We start from the raw sequence: 16,330 nt of genomic DNA on the forward strand, positions 1-16,330 counted from the left end.
AGGCGGCTCTCTAATTGGCTGAAGCTAGTGCCTCATCATTGGCTGCTGCAAACTAGTTAAATTCTTCTGTTACCATGGTAGCAGTGAACTGCCCAAATATGTCTCCAAGTATTCTGGTGTGGTACTGATGGAGCAGCTGGCACCAGTGATGTTACACATTAATCCTCCCTTCCTGATGGTGATGCGTGTTGCAGTTAAATCAGTCCCCTCAGATGCACCACAATGCAGGTGGATATTATAGTATTATAGGGTATTATAAACACCCAGCCTGGAGGAGACCAAAGGAGGAGCAGGAAAATGGGAAGGAGAAAGAACAGGAAGAAGGGTAATAGGAAGAGCAGGAAGAGGGGGAGGAAGAAGAGCAGGAGGAGAAGGAACAAAATTAGAAGCAATAGGAGGAGGACCAAAAAGAGGAGGATGGGGGGAAGCAGAAGGAGGACCAGCAGAAGGGAAAGGAGGACATCTCTGTGTTCACCACTGTATCTGAAGACACTTGGATGACATCATAAGCTTAATAAAGTCATTTATTATTTCACACGAAGGGTCACATGACAAGGTCAAGGATGGTTGTTCTAGAAGTTCTCAGGGCTGTCAGCCTGAGGAACAAGCGTTTCTCTCCCAGGAAAGAGAAATGAAAAAAAAACTATCTACAAGATCATGAAGAATAAACATGACCAAAAGCATGCCAACGGACATGGATATACATACATATATTGCAAGTATACAGTATGTGCTTAAGACATATATCTGTATATGAACTAATGCAGATACAAAATATGTGTACATTTGAACACATACGGATATATGCATATTCATGCCCAAGTATTTACTTATTTCTATATGTCAAATATTTGCAGATGTTCATATTCATACAATGTACAAAATGCTTTATGAATAAAAATTCATTACAAAAAAGAAACATATCAAACAATGTACAAGTCTTGCTCCAGCTTCAATTATAGTTAAAGTTTCCGTGTCTAAAATATGTATGCATTGAATCAAATAGAGCATGCAAAGAAAGGGGAACCGACTAATAAAAATATTCAAAGATTAAACTCAAAATATGCCAACACAGGTGGAAGAGCTTACTTTGTGCTCTGTTAATGCACATGTACTGGTTTCCTCAAAGTTGACCGGGTGTGGTATGAGGTGATGACTGCTGACTTGGGGTCAGATCTGACCTTAAGCCACTGACGGTGACTGTCAGGCAAACCGCAAAGCACTAGTATAGAACCAGTACACCAGTCTAATACCACTACACCAGTCCAGAACCAGTACATAAATAAAACCCAGTACACCAGTTTAATATTAGTACACCAGTCCAGAACCAAACCACCAGTCTAATACCGGTACACCAATCAAGAACCAGTACAGCAGTCTAGAGCAAGTACACCAGTCTAATACCAGTACACCAATCCTGAAATTGAACAGCAACCTCAGTCAACACATCCCAGCACAGGGATTAGATTATCCATGCTGACAGTTGGTGTTCATTTGTTTATACATAGTTACATAGTATATTAAAACTGACCAACACTAATCTGCTTACTGACTGAATAAACCCTCCAAAATCTGAACATTAGCTTACTGAAAAACACATGTTATTCTGTGTCCAGTATGAGCTGAGCTTCTAAGGGTGTTGAGCTGTGTTTTGAAGCAGTTTCCAAATGCAAGGCTGTTCTAAACGCACTATCTGCACTGTTGTACAGATAGTTGCTAGTCTGATCCGGTCTATACTGGTCTATACTGGTCTATAATGGCCTGGACTGGTCAGTTCTTCAGAGACAGATCCAGCATGGCTGAGCCCAACCAGATCCGACCAGGCCAGTGGACAATGGACACATTGCTACTATTTACAACAAACACATCAGATTAAGGCTGTACTGCAGAGCTGCAGCAACTAGAGATACAATGAAATGATAGTCACTTTCTGCACAGATTATTACAAATTATTACTGGTAATTTTAACTATTCTGGTTACATTAATTATTTCGTAGTCACTAAATAAGACCACTTATTTGTATTTGTCAAAAAGGTGGACTTAAAACCGACACTCCTTATGAGGTCATATCCTGGCGTAGCCTGGTGCATAGCAAACAACATAAGACAGCATGGTTTCCACAACGAACTCCACTGGCACCCTCGGAGTGTACCTGTAGGGATGAGGATCTGAGGAGTAGGGGTCGGTGTTTTTGGAGGGGGGCGGGACAGCTAGATACAGGGTTCTGTCAACAATCCTGATAAGGAGGTGCTATCTCCAACCATCTCTTGTGGTGATATGAAACACTAAAAGAACCCAACGTAAGGCACAGGGGAAACGGGGGGAGGAAGTGGGGTGGGGGCTCTCATACTAAGACAGTTCCCAATGTAATACTGGCTCAATATTTGTATTCTTTCTGAAATACTGACTATTTGGCCACATCTGGGCCAGGGTCACAGAGAAGGTCCCAACCAGGCCTGGAACAAGGTCTGGAAGTGCTGTGTTGGATTAATGTAAGTGTCTGCTGTTTCATAGTGCATTAAACCAAGTTCCAGGGTCAACAAGATGGCCCCACATCCACTTTGCTGGTATAAAAAACATGAGTGAATGAACAAATTAATGAATGACTACATATATATAGTTCATTCTGTTTGAAAACAAGCTTGTATTGCGTCACACCCCTATCTGTTTTTTGGTTATGAAACAATGCACAACTGTCATGATCTAAGGTAAAACAGGTCTAAGGTAGAACTGGTCTGGTCTCAGGTAGAACAGGCCTAAAATAGAACCGGTCTGGTCTAAGGTAGAACAGGTCCAAGGTAGTACCGGTCTAAGGTAACACAGGTCTGAGATAAAACAGATCCGGTCTAAGGTAGAACAGGTCTAAGGCAGAACTGGTCTAAGGTAGAACAGGTCTACGGTAGAACAGTTCTATCGTTGAACAGGTCTAAGGTAGAACTGGTCTAGTAAATATATGCCAGGTAACCTAGTTCCACTGAAGGATGACTGGTCACATGTCTCTATGTGCAGCCTGCCCACTGCTATAGGCTGGAACAGGCTCACCCCTACCTCCATCCCTTCTTCCCTCACTCAGTCCATCTCTCCCTTCATCCGTCCGTCCCTCCCTCTCTCAGTTCATTCATTTTTCATATTGCCTTGATGTTGGAGCCCAGGGCAGGAGTTGGGTGGAAGGATGAGGGATGGGGGGTGGAAGGATGAGGGGGATGTGTGTAGGGGTGAGAGGTGGAGGTAAAGACTGGGCCACAATCACACGTCAAAAACAAGGAGCATACACAAGCATGTAGGAGCTACAGATCTAGGGTACCATGGTAGAGGACTATAAGACATGAATTTATCCTGGAGTACCATACAATTTGGAGGACCAGACACAGCATCCTGTGGTCCTGTAATGCCTAGATAGCAAAACTTGTCCTTGGATAGCATCGGCCAGATCATACAGTACACTATGAAAACCAAAAGGATTTAGCGTGGGGAGCCATTGGACGGTCCCTCCATCTTGCTCCCTGAGATCTATGCTGCTTTCCTATTGACTGGTAGGAGACCACAGCTCCTCCCTCCGGCGGCCCCTGCGTTTCCCACCACCGGCCAGCGGGGATGCTACAGAGCGTGCTCGGTGCACCACCGTCTCAATGGCCACCGAGATTGAATCGTGATTGGAGAACTCGAGAGGCTGAGGGGCCGGGCCGGGCCTTGAACTCCGCCTCCCAGGCAGATCGACACACCTCTCAAGCACTGGCATCCCGAGGCTCCTCCCATCTCCCCTTTCTTCTTCCATCTGACTAGTTGGCTCAGACTCCTCCAGCGGCCGTTTCCGTGGACGACCAGGTCGCCTCTTGACAACGTTGTTCCCCGTCTTGGCTTGTCGCTGAAGCCGCTTGACGCGCAGGATCTTCTGGACGTGATCAAAGCTCCTTCTCACCTCCTTCTGGATCTCCTCCACCTCCCTCCGTTTGTACCTCCTCTTACCTGGAGAGGGGTGAGGGCAGTGGGTGTGTAGAGAGGAGGGGGAAGGAGAGGAGATGAGGGGAGAGCAAAGCAGAGAATGGGGAGCAGACAAGATGATGAAGGGGGCAAGGAGAGAAGGAGGAGAAGAGGAGGGAGGAGGAAAGGAGAGGTGGAAGAGGAAAGGAGGGGAGAGGAATGGGAGAAAAGGGGAGGGGTAAGGAGAGGAGAAGAGGGGGAGGAGAGGAAAAGAGCACATTTGTAATCAATTCATCTTTCATTAATGCTATCAAAATCCATTCATCTACTATGGGAGCAAGTTAAGAACGAAAGCTGTCCTTCACAACCTGGGCTGAATCTGTCTCCTTGACTAAATCAGGATAAACAACTTCCTGCTCATTTACTCTATATTCATGTGGGCCATTCAGCCCCCAGCTGTCAATCACAATCACACACACACACACACACGCACACACAACCATTACCATTACTCTACAGAAACTTTCTGCATCTGGAGCACAGCCTGACAAACACACACACACATACACAATCAAACAAAATGATGCATACCCACACACGCACACACCTTCCATAAATGAACTGAGAAGCAGTGAAATGTTGAGCAAGAGAAACTGGAGCCATATTATTCCCTTCAGGCTGGCAAACTTGATACTATGCCCTTTACCCTCTCACCCCTTCGGCCTCCCTCATTCCTGTCTCCTTCATCCCTTCCTGCCACCTCATACCTCCCTGCCTCCTCATCCCTCCTTGCCACCCTCATCCCTCCCCTCATTAATTCCTGTTCCCCTCATCCCTCCCTGCCCCCCTCATCCTCCCCTGCCCCCCTCATCCCTCTTTCCTCCCCACCCTAACCCTCTTTGACTCACTATCTTCCCCTCTTACCTGTTCACAGACAGCTTACTGTCCCATTGTCTCCTCTACCATCCTCTCTACCTTTCTTTCACTAGCTTTCTAAAATGGCTTATATCTTTTTTCTGTTTGTTGTCCCTTGTTTCCCCCCCCGACCCCGCCCCTCCTCTCTCTCTCTGGGCAAGGTTCCCAGGACTGAAATACTGCCAAAATCCAAAATGGAGGAAAAATCTGAAACACCCCTCAAAGAATTAAACAAGTGAGTTTTCCTCCCTTAATCTTTCTCTCCTTTTTAGGTTGAGGTACAACCTAACAAAGGAACTAGCTAGAATTATTTCACATAAAAGGTTCTGAAAAAATCCCAGAGGGTTCTTAAAAGGGTTTCATAGGGTTCTTGAACAGGCCTTATGTCCTCTACTTTCACACACACACACGCAACAGACCTTACATCCTCTACCTTAACAAATAGGGTTTACGTTCTCCACTTTCACACATTCCCACCCACCCACACTGACACTCACACACCACTAAGTAGCAAGAATTTATGAGCTGCATACACGGTACATAAACCGATGACCTTCAGTGTTCCATGAGGCTGTTCTCCAGCAGAGCTATACAATCTGCTGGTGACCAGCCCTGCATGTGTGTATTTGAGAGGCTGGTTGGTGTGTGTGTGTGGCTGGTGTGTGTGCATGTGACAGTGAGTGTGTAAGTGCATGAGAGTGTGTGTGTGTGTGTGTGTGTGTGTGTGTGTGAGGATGTTTATGTGTCTCCTCGTTAAATCAGTTAGAGGATGACCTGCTTTTATGCAAATGATTGTGCTGTCTGCGGTGAGACCTTCTGATTAGTGGGAGTAGAAACACATGCTAACACACCCAAACACGTTTACACACACACACATTTACATATACACGCGTACACACACTCAGATATTGTCAGTATTTGGCAGGGAATGATTTAGAAGCATTCAATCATATATCATATTCTATTTCTTATATTATGTTTTTCTGAGGCGCTGTACCTGTGTTTGTTTGTATTTACGTGTGTATCTGTGTGTGTATTGTATCTGTGCGTGTTTGTGTGTATCTGTGTGTGTGACTGTATTGTATTTGTGGGTGTGTTTGTGCATTTTAATTGGGCTGGGGATGTGAAGTGAAGCAATAAGTCAAGCTGTAGCAGTGGAAGAGGCTGGGGGGGTGGGGTAAGTGGGGGATATAAGTGGGAAACAGGCAGATAAAAAGAGGATGGCAGGTTTTGTGAGTATAGATAGGTTGAGAAAGTATACATAGAAAGAGAGAGATTTAGATAAAGGAACATGAGGGAATGAGGCGGTAAAGCACGGGGAAAGAAGAGAAGGGCCACATACGTATGGGCAGTCTGTATGAGTCATCCCCCCCTAGGTCCCCTGGGGTGGGAGCTGTATTCTAACTGAGCCCCTGGTCTCTCCTCCCCTCCAGTGGTCTAGGCCCCGTCATTAAGCCGCTGGCTGGAAGCCAGCTCCTTTAGCAGGCAGGCCTTTTACAGCCTGTCTGGAGGACATCAATCACCCTGCAGGAATAATATATCTCTGGCTCAGCCTCTGGCATGAGAGAAGGCAGGGAGGAAGGGGAGGTATGGGAGAGATTGGTGAATTATAGTCGTCTCCATCCATGCATTACGTTTTCTCTTTCTCTGCCAGATGTGCTCCCAGACTGCAGGATACAGAATGTACCCAAACACACTCCAGCAAAGCTACTCTGCCCCTGTACATACATGTACCTGTTTTTTATATGACGAGCATTAAAATACTTCTGCATTTGTCCATTCAGTATGTGTCTGTATTTGCACTGTATATGTGCATACACATATTTATATATATGTGTTAAGCTGCCTGTGAGTGAGTGAGTGAGTGAATGAGTCAGTCAGTGAGATTGATTAATTGATTGATTGAATGAATGAGTGAGAAAGGGAGTGTTACATTCCATAGTACCTATGGTAACCTTTAGGTGAGTGAATGAGTAAGGCCTTGTATAATCATGATAAACAGCCTGTAGGTGAGTTAGAGAGAGTTGTATTACCATGGTACCCTCTTTGTGAGTGAATGAGCAAAGCATTGTCATGGTAACCTACCCGTGAGTGAGCTGCAATCAGACATGGGACCTTCTGCCTTCCTGGCGTTTTTGAATGACATCATCCCCTCCTCTCCAAACACCGCCAATCCCCTCCTCTGACTCCGCCCACTGACTGCCTCTTCGTGTGAATCAAAGAACAGCTCAGAGGCTCGTTGTGATTGGCCATGGTAGTTGGTCAGGAAGCTGCTCATTGGCTGCCCTAACTGGTGTGAGTGGAAATGGGCCTCAGCTAGAGAGAGAGCCCTCTCTGTCCTGGAAACACCCCTCTGTTTCTCCACAAACACAGAGGAGCTCTGATTGGCTATCTCCCGCCTGTCACTCAGCAGGGTCCCGCTGAAGATCCCGCCCAGCTCCTTCCTGTCTCTGGCCGAGAGGAGGGGCTCCTCTTTGTGCTTGTGCTTGTGCTTGTGTTTCCTCTTGTGGAGGCGAACCCCTCCCAACCCCACTGCTCTGGAGCTACCTCCACTTCCCCCTGCCCCCAGGATGCCCCGGGCCCCCTCTGCCCGACCAGAAACACCTTGGAGGGGGGCGCTGGAGACTCGCATCTTGGCCCCAGCCTGGATCTTGGTGTGGCCGCCAGGGTGAAAGGCTTTGGGAGGGGGGCCGGCCGGCCTCATGAAGGGCGAGGGTGGTGCTGGCCCCAGGGTGGGCAGGTAGAGGGGGGGGGCATGGGGGGAGTAGTACCCCAGGCTCAGAGGGGGGGGGTAAGGCATGGCATAGGGAGCTGCATAGTAATTCCCCCCACCCAGCGGAAAGCCATAGCCCTGGACTAAAGGCAGCTTGGCTGGGATTGGCTGGCTGATCTTGGCGGGTCGGCCACGCCTCCTCTTGGCCTTGAGTTGGGCACTCCGGCGCAGGTAGGGGGTGGAGTCGCAGGCGTAGGGGTGAAAGGTCAGAGGGTAGTAGTGGTGGAAGATAGAGGGGTAAGACTGCTGAGAGTAGCAGGCTGAGCGTCGATGAGACACACGTAGCTGCTGCATCTTTACCATCACCTACCACACAGAAATACACACAATTAGATAGACACACACCATGACACACACTCAGATCTACATACACCTACACACTTAGATATACACACACTTTGATACACAGACACACCGACAGACACACACTCAGTTACAAACACACACATCAAAATACACACAGACACACACTGATACACACACACTAAGCACACAGAAACACACACCTAAACATTCAGACACACACATACACACTTGGATATAAAGGCACACCTTAAAACGTTAAAGGCAGGATCAGTATGTTTTGCAAGCCTTGAAATGTTGGTATGGGTTTAAAAAGATTCACCCCCTCCCTTCAAAGCCACTCCCCCATAACACATGACTTCACATGAACACATGTCTGACACTGTCGGGGGGTAAGTAGACAGACAGACAAGTACCCCGTCCAATCATTACGTTTTTTCTCGATTGCTAAAACTAATTTCTTGAAACAGTCAACCATTTTCTCAAAACTGTTAACACAAAACCAAATATTCGAACTCAATTTCCAAAACCTATGACTCTTCTGGCAAAATCAAACACTCGCTCCTAAACCATGTAACCTGTGCTCAAAATTAAACTATGCTTTCAGATCATAAACACAACCAATCAATATATAAACACTATGGAGCAATCATTAGACACAACACAAAAAAATTGAGAACACAGCATCCAGGACATGTAGTTACATGTAAAGAAGAATTTGTTTATGTTTACACTGTAAATTCATTTACTTTAGTAATAAATAATGGATTTTGAAACACTGGATTTTGGTGTTTCAACACCCATTGACACTTTCCTGCTGTATGACTATGTTTAGCCTGTGTTCTGCACCTCTCTTTCACCAACCGTCTCTGAAGGAGGCGATCCCTCACTGAATTGGTCATCCCAAGGTTTGCTAAAAACAATTCTGGGAGTTTTTCCTTGTGTTCCTTGAAGCTTGAGGTTGGCTGAGGGGCACTTCTATTGGCATATGTGAAGCCCTCTGTGACATTGCTTGTAAAAAGGGCTATACAAATACTGTAAATTTGAGTTGAAAATATTACAGTAACCATCACAACTTAGTACTGTCAACAAAGAACAAAGAAAAAACCCTCTGGTGTGCTGGATCCAGCCATGAAAACACTCTACATCTATGTTACCACAGGCCAATTCCTTTATCTGTAGGAAATGTACCCTGGTTTATGGGTTTCGGTCATACACCTTCCACCACCATGCAGAGAAAGATTCTTCAATTGGGTTGAGAAAAGGGGTGTATGGTGGAAGGCAAACATTTACAGTAAAAAATGCTGTTTGATGTTGAACTATTCTCGTACACGGACACCACGGTGAAAGCTTACATTGTCCCAAACCAGAATGAACAGTTTTGAGTCATTGTGTTATACAGATGACAACTGTGTTGTAGTTGTGTTTACTGTTTGCCGCGTGTGTTTACCATTTTGCAGCACAAGTGCATCACAGTGCAAAATGTGTTTAGTGAATGAGAATGTGTTTAGAGTTTTGCCAAAAGAGTGTCTGATTTGACAAATTGGTTTAGTTCACTGAACATTTGATTCAGAGAATGGGGTTTAGTGTTTTAGCAATTGTAAAAAACTGTAACTAAATGATTGGTCGTGTTTATTACAGTCCTGTGACACCCACTGATTTATAATATTTTACAGTCAAACCTATTGATGTATTGGTTACTTATCAGGATGGGAGGTTTGTCTCAGCAAATATGACAAAACGTGTGTTTCAACATTACCAACCCTGCCTTTAAACCCATAATTTACTGGACAGCATAACAGAAAAGCGAAGTTCTGGGCTGAGTGGTTTTCGGCTGACCTCTTCGAGCTCAGACAGGAAGTGCAAGTGGTCACGACTCTGCAGGCACTTCCTCTTCCTACGGTGGTGTTTCTGCTTCTTCTCCTGCTGCGACAGGAAATTGTCCACCACTGCCACCTGCCTCTCACAGTGCCCTCTGCTGGCTCGGCTGGACGCCTCCAGAACTGCAGCCTCTGCAGCATCCAGGCCACACAGGTCAAAGGAGTACCTGTAACGATGTTAGCATAATGTTAGGGTCACCACCACATGCACAAATCAACCAGATAGACGAACTGCCGGCAGAGCCTACCTGCGTCTGGAGGCAGGGCCTTTCTCAGTCTGGTCGGACGTGCTGTTGTTGTCCGTACCGATACCACTGTCGCTGGGGATCGTCTCCTCGCTGTGCGATTCGCTGATGGGAGACAGCGTCACCTCCTTGGCCGATGCCCCCTCTATTAGATGGGAGGGTGAGTGGGCTAGCAGGCGGGGTGGGGACAGCTTCCAGCCCAGCAGAGCCCCCCTGCCTGAGGGCTTTGAGGGTAGGGCTGAGACAGGCTGCAGGCTGGGCATGGAGGCCTCATAAAGGCCTGGCCGGAAAGAGGGTGGGCGAGAATTGGTGGGGGGGACGGAAGGCACTAGGATGTTGTCATAGGTACTGGCTCTGGGAGGGTTAGCCTGGGCCTGGGCCCGGGGCTTCCTGCCTCTTTTTTTGCCAATGTAGATGGTTCCTCTCTTGCTAACGTTGATCTGCTTGCCCAAACGGGCCTCGATGCTGGAGGCCACGGCTGTCATAGCCGACGTGACTGGAGCCGCGGATGACTTCAGCACCAGGCTGCCATTATGTGCGGAGCCTGACAGGATCTCGTTGAGGATGCTCTGCATCTTGCCCAGCTTCAGCCTCTTCACCTGCCTGGCATGGCCCCCCCTCCCGCGGGGCAGCCGCAGACCATTAGGGTTGGCACTAGAGGACGGAATTTGGGCTAGTGATGTTAGCGAGTGGGTCTTCCGTCCACGGCCCAGCCCTGCCTTGAAGTGGCAGTGAGGTGGGCTGGGGGGGCAGGTTGAGGTGCCTTCATGGATCGTTTCTACTGTTAGGAGGGGCTGTTTTTTTGGGCGTCCTCGTTTCCTCTTCGGTGGGGGATGGACGGTCAGGCTGTCGGTGTTAGTGTACAGGGGGCTGGAGGGGGTGATGGGGAAGGCTGAGGGGGGGTCAGACAAGGCAGAGGGAGGGTCAATACTGTTCCAGGGACTGGGGCTGGGAGGACTCCTCGCCTTCAGATAGGACCACCTATCCTTTACCTTAGTTGGCCTTAGAGTAGGAATGGGGCTGGGCCTGGAGATTGGGTTAAGGGTGGCCCTTGGGCTGGGACTAAGGCTAAGGTTGGGACTGAGATTGGGGCTAAGGTTGGGCCTGGGATTGGGGCTGAGGCTTATGTTGGGTCTGGGACTGGGGCTAAGGTTGGGCCTGGGTTTTGGCCTGGGACCGGGGCTAAGGTTGGGACTGGGTCTGGGACTAGGGTTGGGTGTATGATTGGGTCGGGGACTAGGGTTGCGTGTAGGATTGGGGCTGGTGCTAAGGTTGGGTCTAGGATTGGGGCTGAGACTAAGGTTGGGCCGGGGTCTGGGACTAGGACTAAGGTTGGGCCTGGGTCTGGGACTAGGACTAAGGTTAGGCCTGGGTTTAAGACTAGCACTAAGGTTGGGCCTGGGATTGGGGCTGGGGGTAAGGTTGGGTCCGGGACTGGGGCTAAGGTAAGGTCCTTGCCTGGGACTAAGATTGGGTCTAGGTTTGGGACTGGGACTTAGGTTAGGTCTGGGTCCGGGGCTGGGGCTTAGGTTGGGGCTGGTTCCAGGGCTGAGGCTAAGGTTTGTCTTGGGACTGGGGCTGAAACTGGGCCTAAGCCTGGGACTGAGATTGGATCTCGGCCTGGGACTAAGGCTGGCACTGGGGTTGAGGCTAGGCAGAGTGGGGTTGGAACTAGGCAGATTGAGGTTGGGGAAAGGCAGAGTGGGGTTGGAGCTAGGCAGAGTGGGGTTGGGTTCATAGCTGGTCCTAGGGCGGACAGCAAAGTTCTTCTTCTTGCTTTGGCTCAAGACTGGTTCCACCCTCTTTTTCTCTCTTCTCTCTGTTCTATCACCATTCTCTCCTCTACCTGCCTTCTCTGCATCCAGCTCAGCTCGTTTTATAAGGCCAGATTCACGTTTTCTGGCAACCATTTTGGATGCCACTTTGGGGTCAGGGGGCCCTTGGGGGAACTTCTCAGGGATTTCCACATCCAGCAGCTGCTCTGATTGGTCCTCCATGGAAAATGACTCATGGAAAGCCTTCCTTATTCTCTTCTTCCTTCCTTTGCCCTCCTCCGTTAGCATGGGCATCTCTCTGTCATCCTCTTCTCCTCTCCTCCTCATGTTGCTCTTCTCCTCCCTCTCTTCCAGAAGCAGCTGTTGGGTCTCCTCTCTCCGTACCCTCTGCTTCTCTTCTGCATCCTGCAGTCCCTCACCTCCTCTCTCTATATGCTTCACCCACAGCTCAGCATTGTGGGTATTACTCAGCACCCTCTGGGAGTCCTTCCTGCCATATTTCCTCTTGATGTTCCCGAAGAGCTGCTCGCTAACCTCCTGCAGACCCCTCCCCCTGTAGAGAGACACAGAGAGCTAATTATTACTAAAAACTAAAGTAATTATTAAAGTAACAAATGTATTGCTGCTGGTAAGACAATCGACAACGGAAATGTAATATTAATATAAATTCTAAAATCGAATTGTACATCCATGATGAAAGGGAACAATGTAGCCTACACAATTCACAACACCGTCATAGGCCGTGAAACGTTCTGAAGTACAGTAATTTTTGGACTATAAGGCGCACCGTTATATAAGCCGTAGCAGCTAAATTGAATTATGTGTACATATATAAGCCGCACTGGACTATAAATTGCAGGTGTTTTAATGTTTAATTACCATATGTAAGGTTTCGTGCACAGAGGGGATTGTCGGGAAAGAGATGGCTGCTTGAGGAAGCTCCCATGTATTAACCGTTAACCATTAGCTGTAAAAATCCATAGATTAGCCGCACCGTTATATAAACCGCAGGGTCAAAAAATGCGACAAAACGCGTGTCCAAAGATTACGGTACTTGAGTACGTTTAGTATCTTTCGATATGTCCTGTTTAAGGACTGTGTGATCATCTAGCTATATGTAGGCAAGCATGTTCATGATTTTCTGTTGCTGGTAAGTGCTAAACATGCAGAGAATTGACAGCCATGCATTTGTATGCCTTTAGCCAAACGGATGCTATGTTAGCTAGCTAGTGCAGTTGCAATGCTGAATTTGTCCAGAATATCGTTGGGAGTGGAATTAACCAGCTATTGTTCCCATTGCAAAATCTTTCAAGGGGATTTTCTCCACTAGTTGATTTAAGAGGTACCAACATTCAAATAAGCATATCTCCTTAATATATTTTCAGATTTCAATGTATGATACATCATTAGAAAGCTTACAAAAATATATTGAAAAAACTGAAAAATGACCATAAACTAAATGGAGAAAAAATGTCCATCACCTGTCACATATGTTATCATAGAGCATACATACCTGCTGAGAGAGGTGAGGTTCAGGATGCTGGCATCTGTTACAACAGGCAACTGAGGATCAGGGGTCATTGACCTCAGAGGGGAGGGGCTTCCTGAGCCTCTCTGGGAGTAGGTTGTGTCAATTAAAGAACTCCTATTTGTGGCTGCCTGTTCCACAGAGCTGTCTGTGTGATTGGCTGGGATAGGAGAGAACATGTCCCAGTTTGGAGTGTGTAGGTTTGTTTGAGTCAGGGACAGTTGGTTTGTGTGCTGGAGCTGTGTGTGTGTGAGTGATTGTGTGTGTGTGTGTGTGTGCTGGTGTTTGGGTGGTGTGTGATCTCCCAGTAGCTGTAGCATGCCGCCCTCTCTCTGCTCCACTGCTCTGAACAGTCGCTCATACGTCTGAAGAGAGAAGAACACACACACATACACAAAGACACACACAATGTCATGTTTACTGTGATATGAGTTTCATTCTCTGCATAACACAATAGCTGTCTATACCTTTTCCCGAGTTTCTCACATGATTGTCTACCGAGACTCCATATGAAAATACAAAAAGACTTCATGTATTATAAAAAAAGTAACATGATGTGACACACACAAACACACACACACACACACACACACAAACGCTTCACTTCACAAACACAAAACCCACTTTACTAACACACTCCTTGGTATGGGAGAGCCCTCCTCGTCTCTCCTCTCCTCATCTCTTCCTCTATTCTCTCCATCTTTTCTCCCAGGCATTCTCCTGAGCCCTACACAAGTCATCTGTAGTCAGCTCATGTTTCACTGGCAGCAGCTAGCTCTTTATCAGCGGAGCACAGGCTGCACACGCAAACACACACACATGCACACACATGCACACATACACACACACACACAAGCATACAGACACACACAAACTGCATTCATACACACGCTAACCCAGACAGACTGTTTATCTACAAAGTACACACAGCACTGTCAGGGTTGGCTGCTATTCCCAGGACACACTGGGATGAATCTGAGAGATGCCTGAATGTGTGTGTGTGAGTGTGTGAGTATCTGCCATTGTGTGCATGCGTGTGTCTGTATATTAGCATGCGTGTATGTGTGTGTGTATCTGTCACTGTGTTTATTTGTGTGTCTGTATCAGTCAGTGTGTGTGTATCACTGTGAGTGTCTGTGTGTGTGTGTGTTCTTGCGTGTGTGGTAACACTGGAGACAAGGGACAGTGGGGTGGGATGACAGACACATGATACGGACGCCTTCTCAGATTACTGTTACTAATACCTGGTTTCTAATAACAGACAAAGAGAGAGAAACTGAAAGAGAAAGACACAGAAAGAGAGACAGAGAGAAATATGAAGAAAGAGTGAGACAGAGAGAGAGACCAACAGAGAGAAAGACAAGATATGATGCGTAAGCATAACATTTTTTCTATTTGAATTCTATTTTCTTACCTTTTCTTTTGTTTTATTCACACCACGCAATGACTATTTGAATGTACAGTGAGTATATGTAGTCTTTATATATACTCATGTTTGTACAGTATGCGTTTGTATGTATACAATAAATGCAGGATTCTCTGTCTGTCTGTGTGTTTATGTGTCGGTGGCTAGATTATCTAGAGAACCAAATATCTAGTATCTAGAAATCAATCGGTGTATTGGAAGTACGTGCTGCGTTGGGTGTGTAGTTGTTGGGATGAGCAGTTTGCAAAAACAAAATAGGCCTATAAATATATAAATGTGTTCCCTGCCTTGTTGAGCACAACAGCACTGCATTAATATTCACCACCAACAACTACTGCACTATTGTGCGCAGCCGACTCACTAAACGATGGATGTCGTGAGCCGCCAATGGCTACTGAACTTGTGTGCGACACCAACATGCATATACTATATATATGTTACGTAATAAAATAGGTAGTTCAAATCAATTAATCTGATACTGGTATATATGGCTATGTCTTATCCTGTGATCCTCCAATTCAGTATCACTCTGTGTCAGTTAGCGTAACAAACTATTAAGTTAACTAGCTAATAAACAAAGTTAGCTCGCTAACAACATTGACAGATTTAAGGGTAACCTGTAAAAGTTAACAAAATTAGCTAGCTAGCAAAACGCCCCCAAAAATGCCAACTAATGACATTTATATAACGGTGTACTAGCTGCTTGTGTTGCTTAGCAACCGCCTCGCATGCTGTGCAGGCAGCTATATGTTGACTCATTTTATTTTTTTTTATATACAAATAATGTAAATTGGAGTATATCTCTAATATTGCCATACTTAGTTTCTGTTTCAGTCTGTGATACATGGTTATCACAGCTAAGGGGCTGTCGGCAGGGGCACCGCTAGGATATCTGGGGCCCCTGGCTAATTTGTCATTTGGGACCCTAAATCTAAATCATACACAAAAGTATGGTGTTCTGTTGGGCCCCCGTGTCTGACCAGGGCCCATAAAATCGTTCTTATCTTCCCCCGTTACGGTGCCCCTGGCTGTCGGCCCTCCGCTTTGTGTTAGGCCAACCGGCCCTTAGGTTTGATGTAATAACCATATACCATGGCCTGAAAGAGAGAGAGAGACAGCGCAAAAGAGAACCTTTACCTTAAATTCCCTCCTATCTATCGTTACTCCATCTGTACTTCACCTATTTTCCCACAAATATCAGTACATCCTTACCCACAAACTAACTTCTTAATCCATACCCAACACAGACACATTTAAGTGGCCAACTTTTGAATAGCAAGTGTCAAAGCTGTCGCACTCTATTCAGGAAATGTCAAACGGATTATTTTCATTTGATGTTTTATCTACCCCCCTCCACCATTCCATTTTCCTCCTCTTGTCTCACTGGTCCACTCTGACTAGCGCTCTTTCAAACATGAGAGAAAACCAACACAGCCCCACCCAAATCCATCCCTTTCCCCCCCTCGCTTTCTCTGTCTCTTTCCCTCACACACACACACACACACACACACACACACACACACACATACACACACACACACATACACACACACACACACAATG

At 46.7% G+C, this 16,330-nt stretch overlaps 1 protein-coding gene across 2 annotated transcripts in view; it reads right to left on the reverse strand.

Annotated features, from left to right (window-relative positions):
• Nucleotides 1-506: 506 nt before the first annotated feature.
• setbp1 (SET binding protein 1) overlaps nucleotides 507-16,330 on the reverse strand; it is a 32,807-nt gene continuing 16,983 nt past the window's right edge. Inside the window, exons 3-7 of one of the 2 annotated variants that reach the window (XM_047015349.1) lie at nucleotides 13,327-13,706; nucleotides 10,042-12,366; nucleotides 9,753-9,960; nucleotides 6,923-7,916; nucleotides 507-3,967 (exon numbers count right to left, since the gene is read on the reverse strand). In XM_047015349.1, coding sequence (XP_046871305.1) covers nucleotides 3,525-3,967; nucleotides 6,923-7,916; nucleotides 9,753-9,960; nucleotides 10,042-12,366; nucleotides 13,327-13,706 — 4,350 coding nt within the window. In that variant the 3' untranslated portion in view covers nucleotides 507-3,524. Of the gene's footprint in view, nucleotides 3,968-5,505; nucleotides 6,393-6,922; nucleotides 7,917-9,752; nucleotides 9,961-10,041; nucleotides 12,367-13,326; nucleotides 13,707-16,330 lie in introns of those variants that run through there. The other variant, XM_047015350.1, reaches the window with a different exon arrangement.

The sequence above is a fragment of the Hypomesus transpacificus genome, unplaced genomic scaffold (assembly GCF_021917145.1).
Source record: "Hypomesus transpacificus isolate Combined female unplaced genomic scaffold, fHypTra1 scaffold_30, whole genome shotgun sequence".
NCBI lineage: Eukaryota > Metazoa > Chordata > Actinopteri > Osmeriformes > Osmeridae > Hypomesus > Hypomesus transpacificus.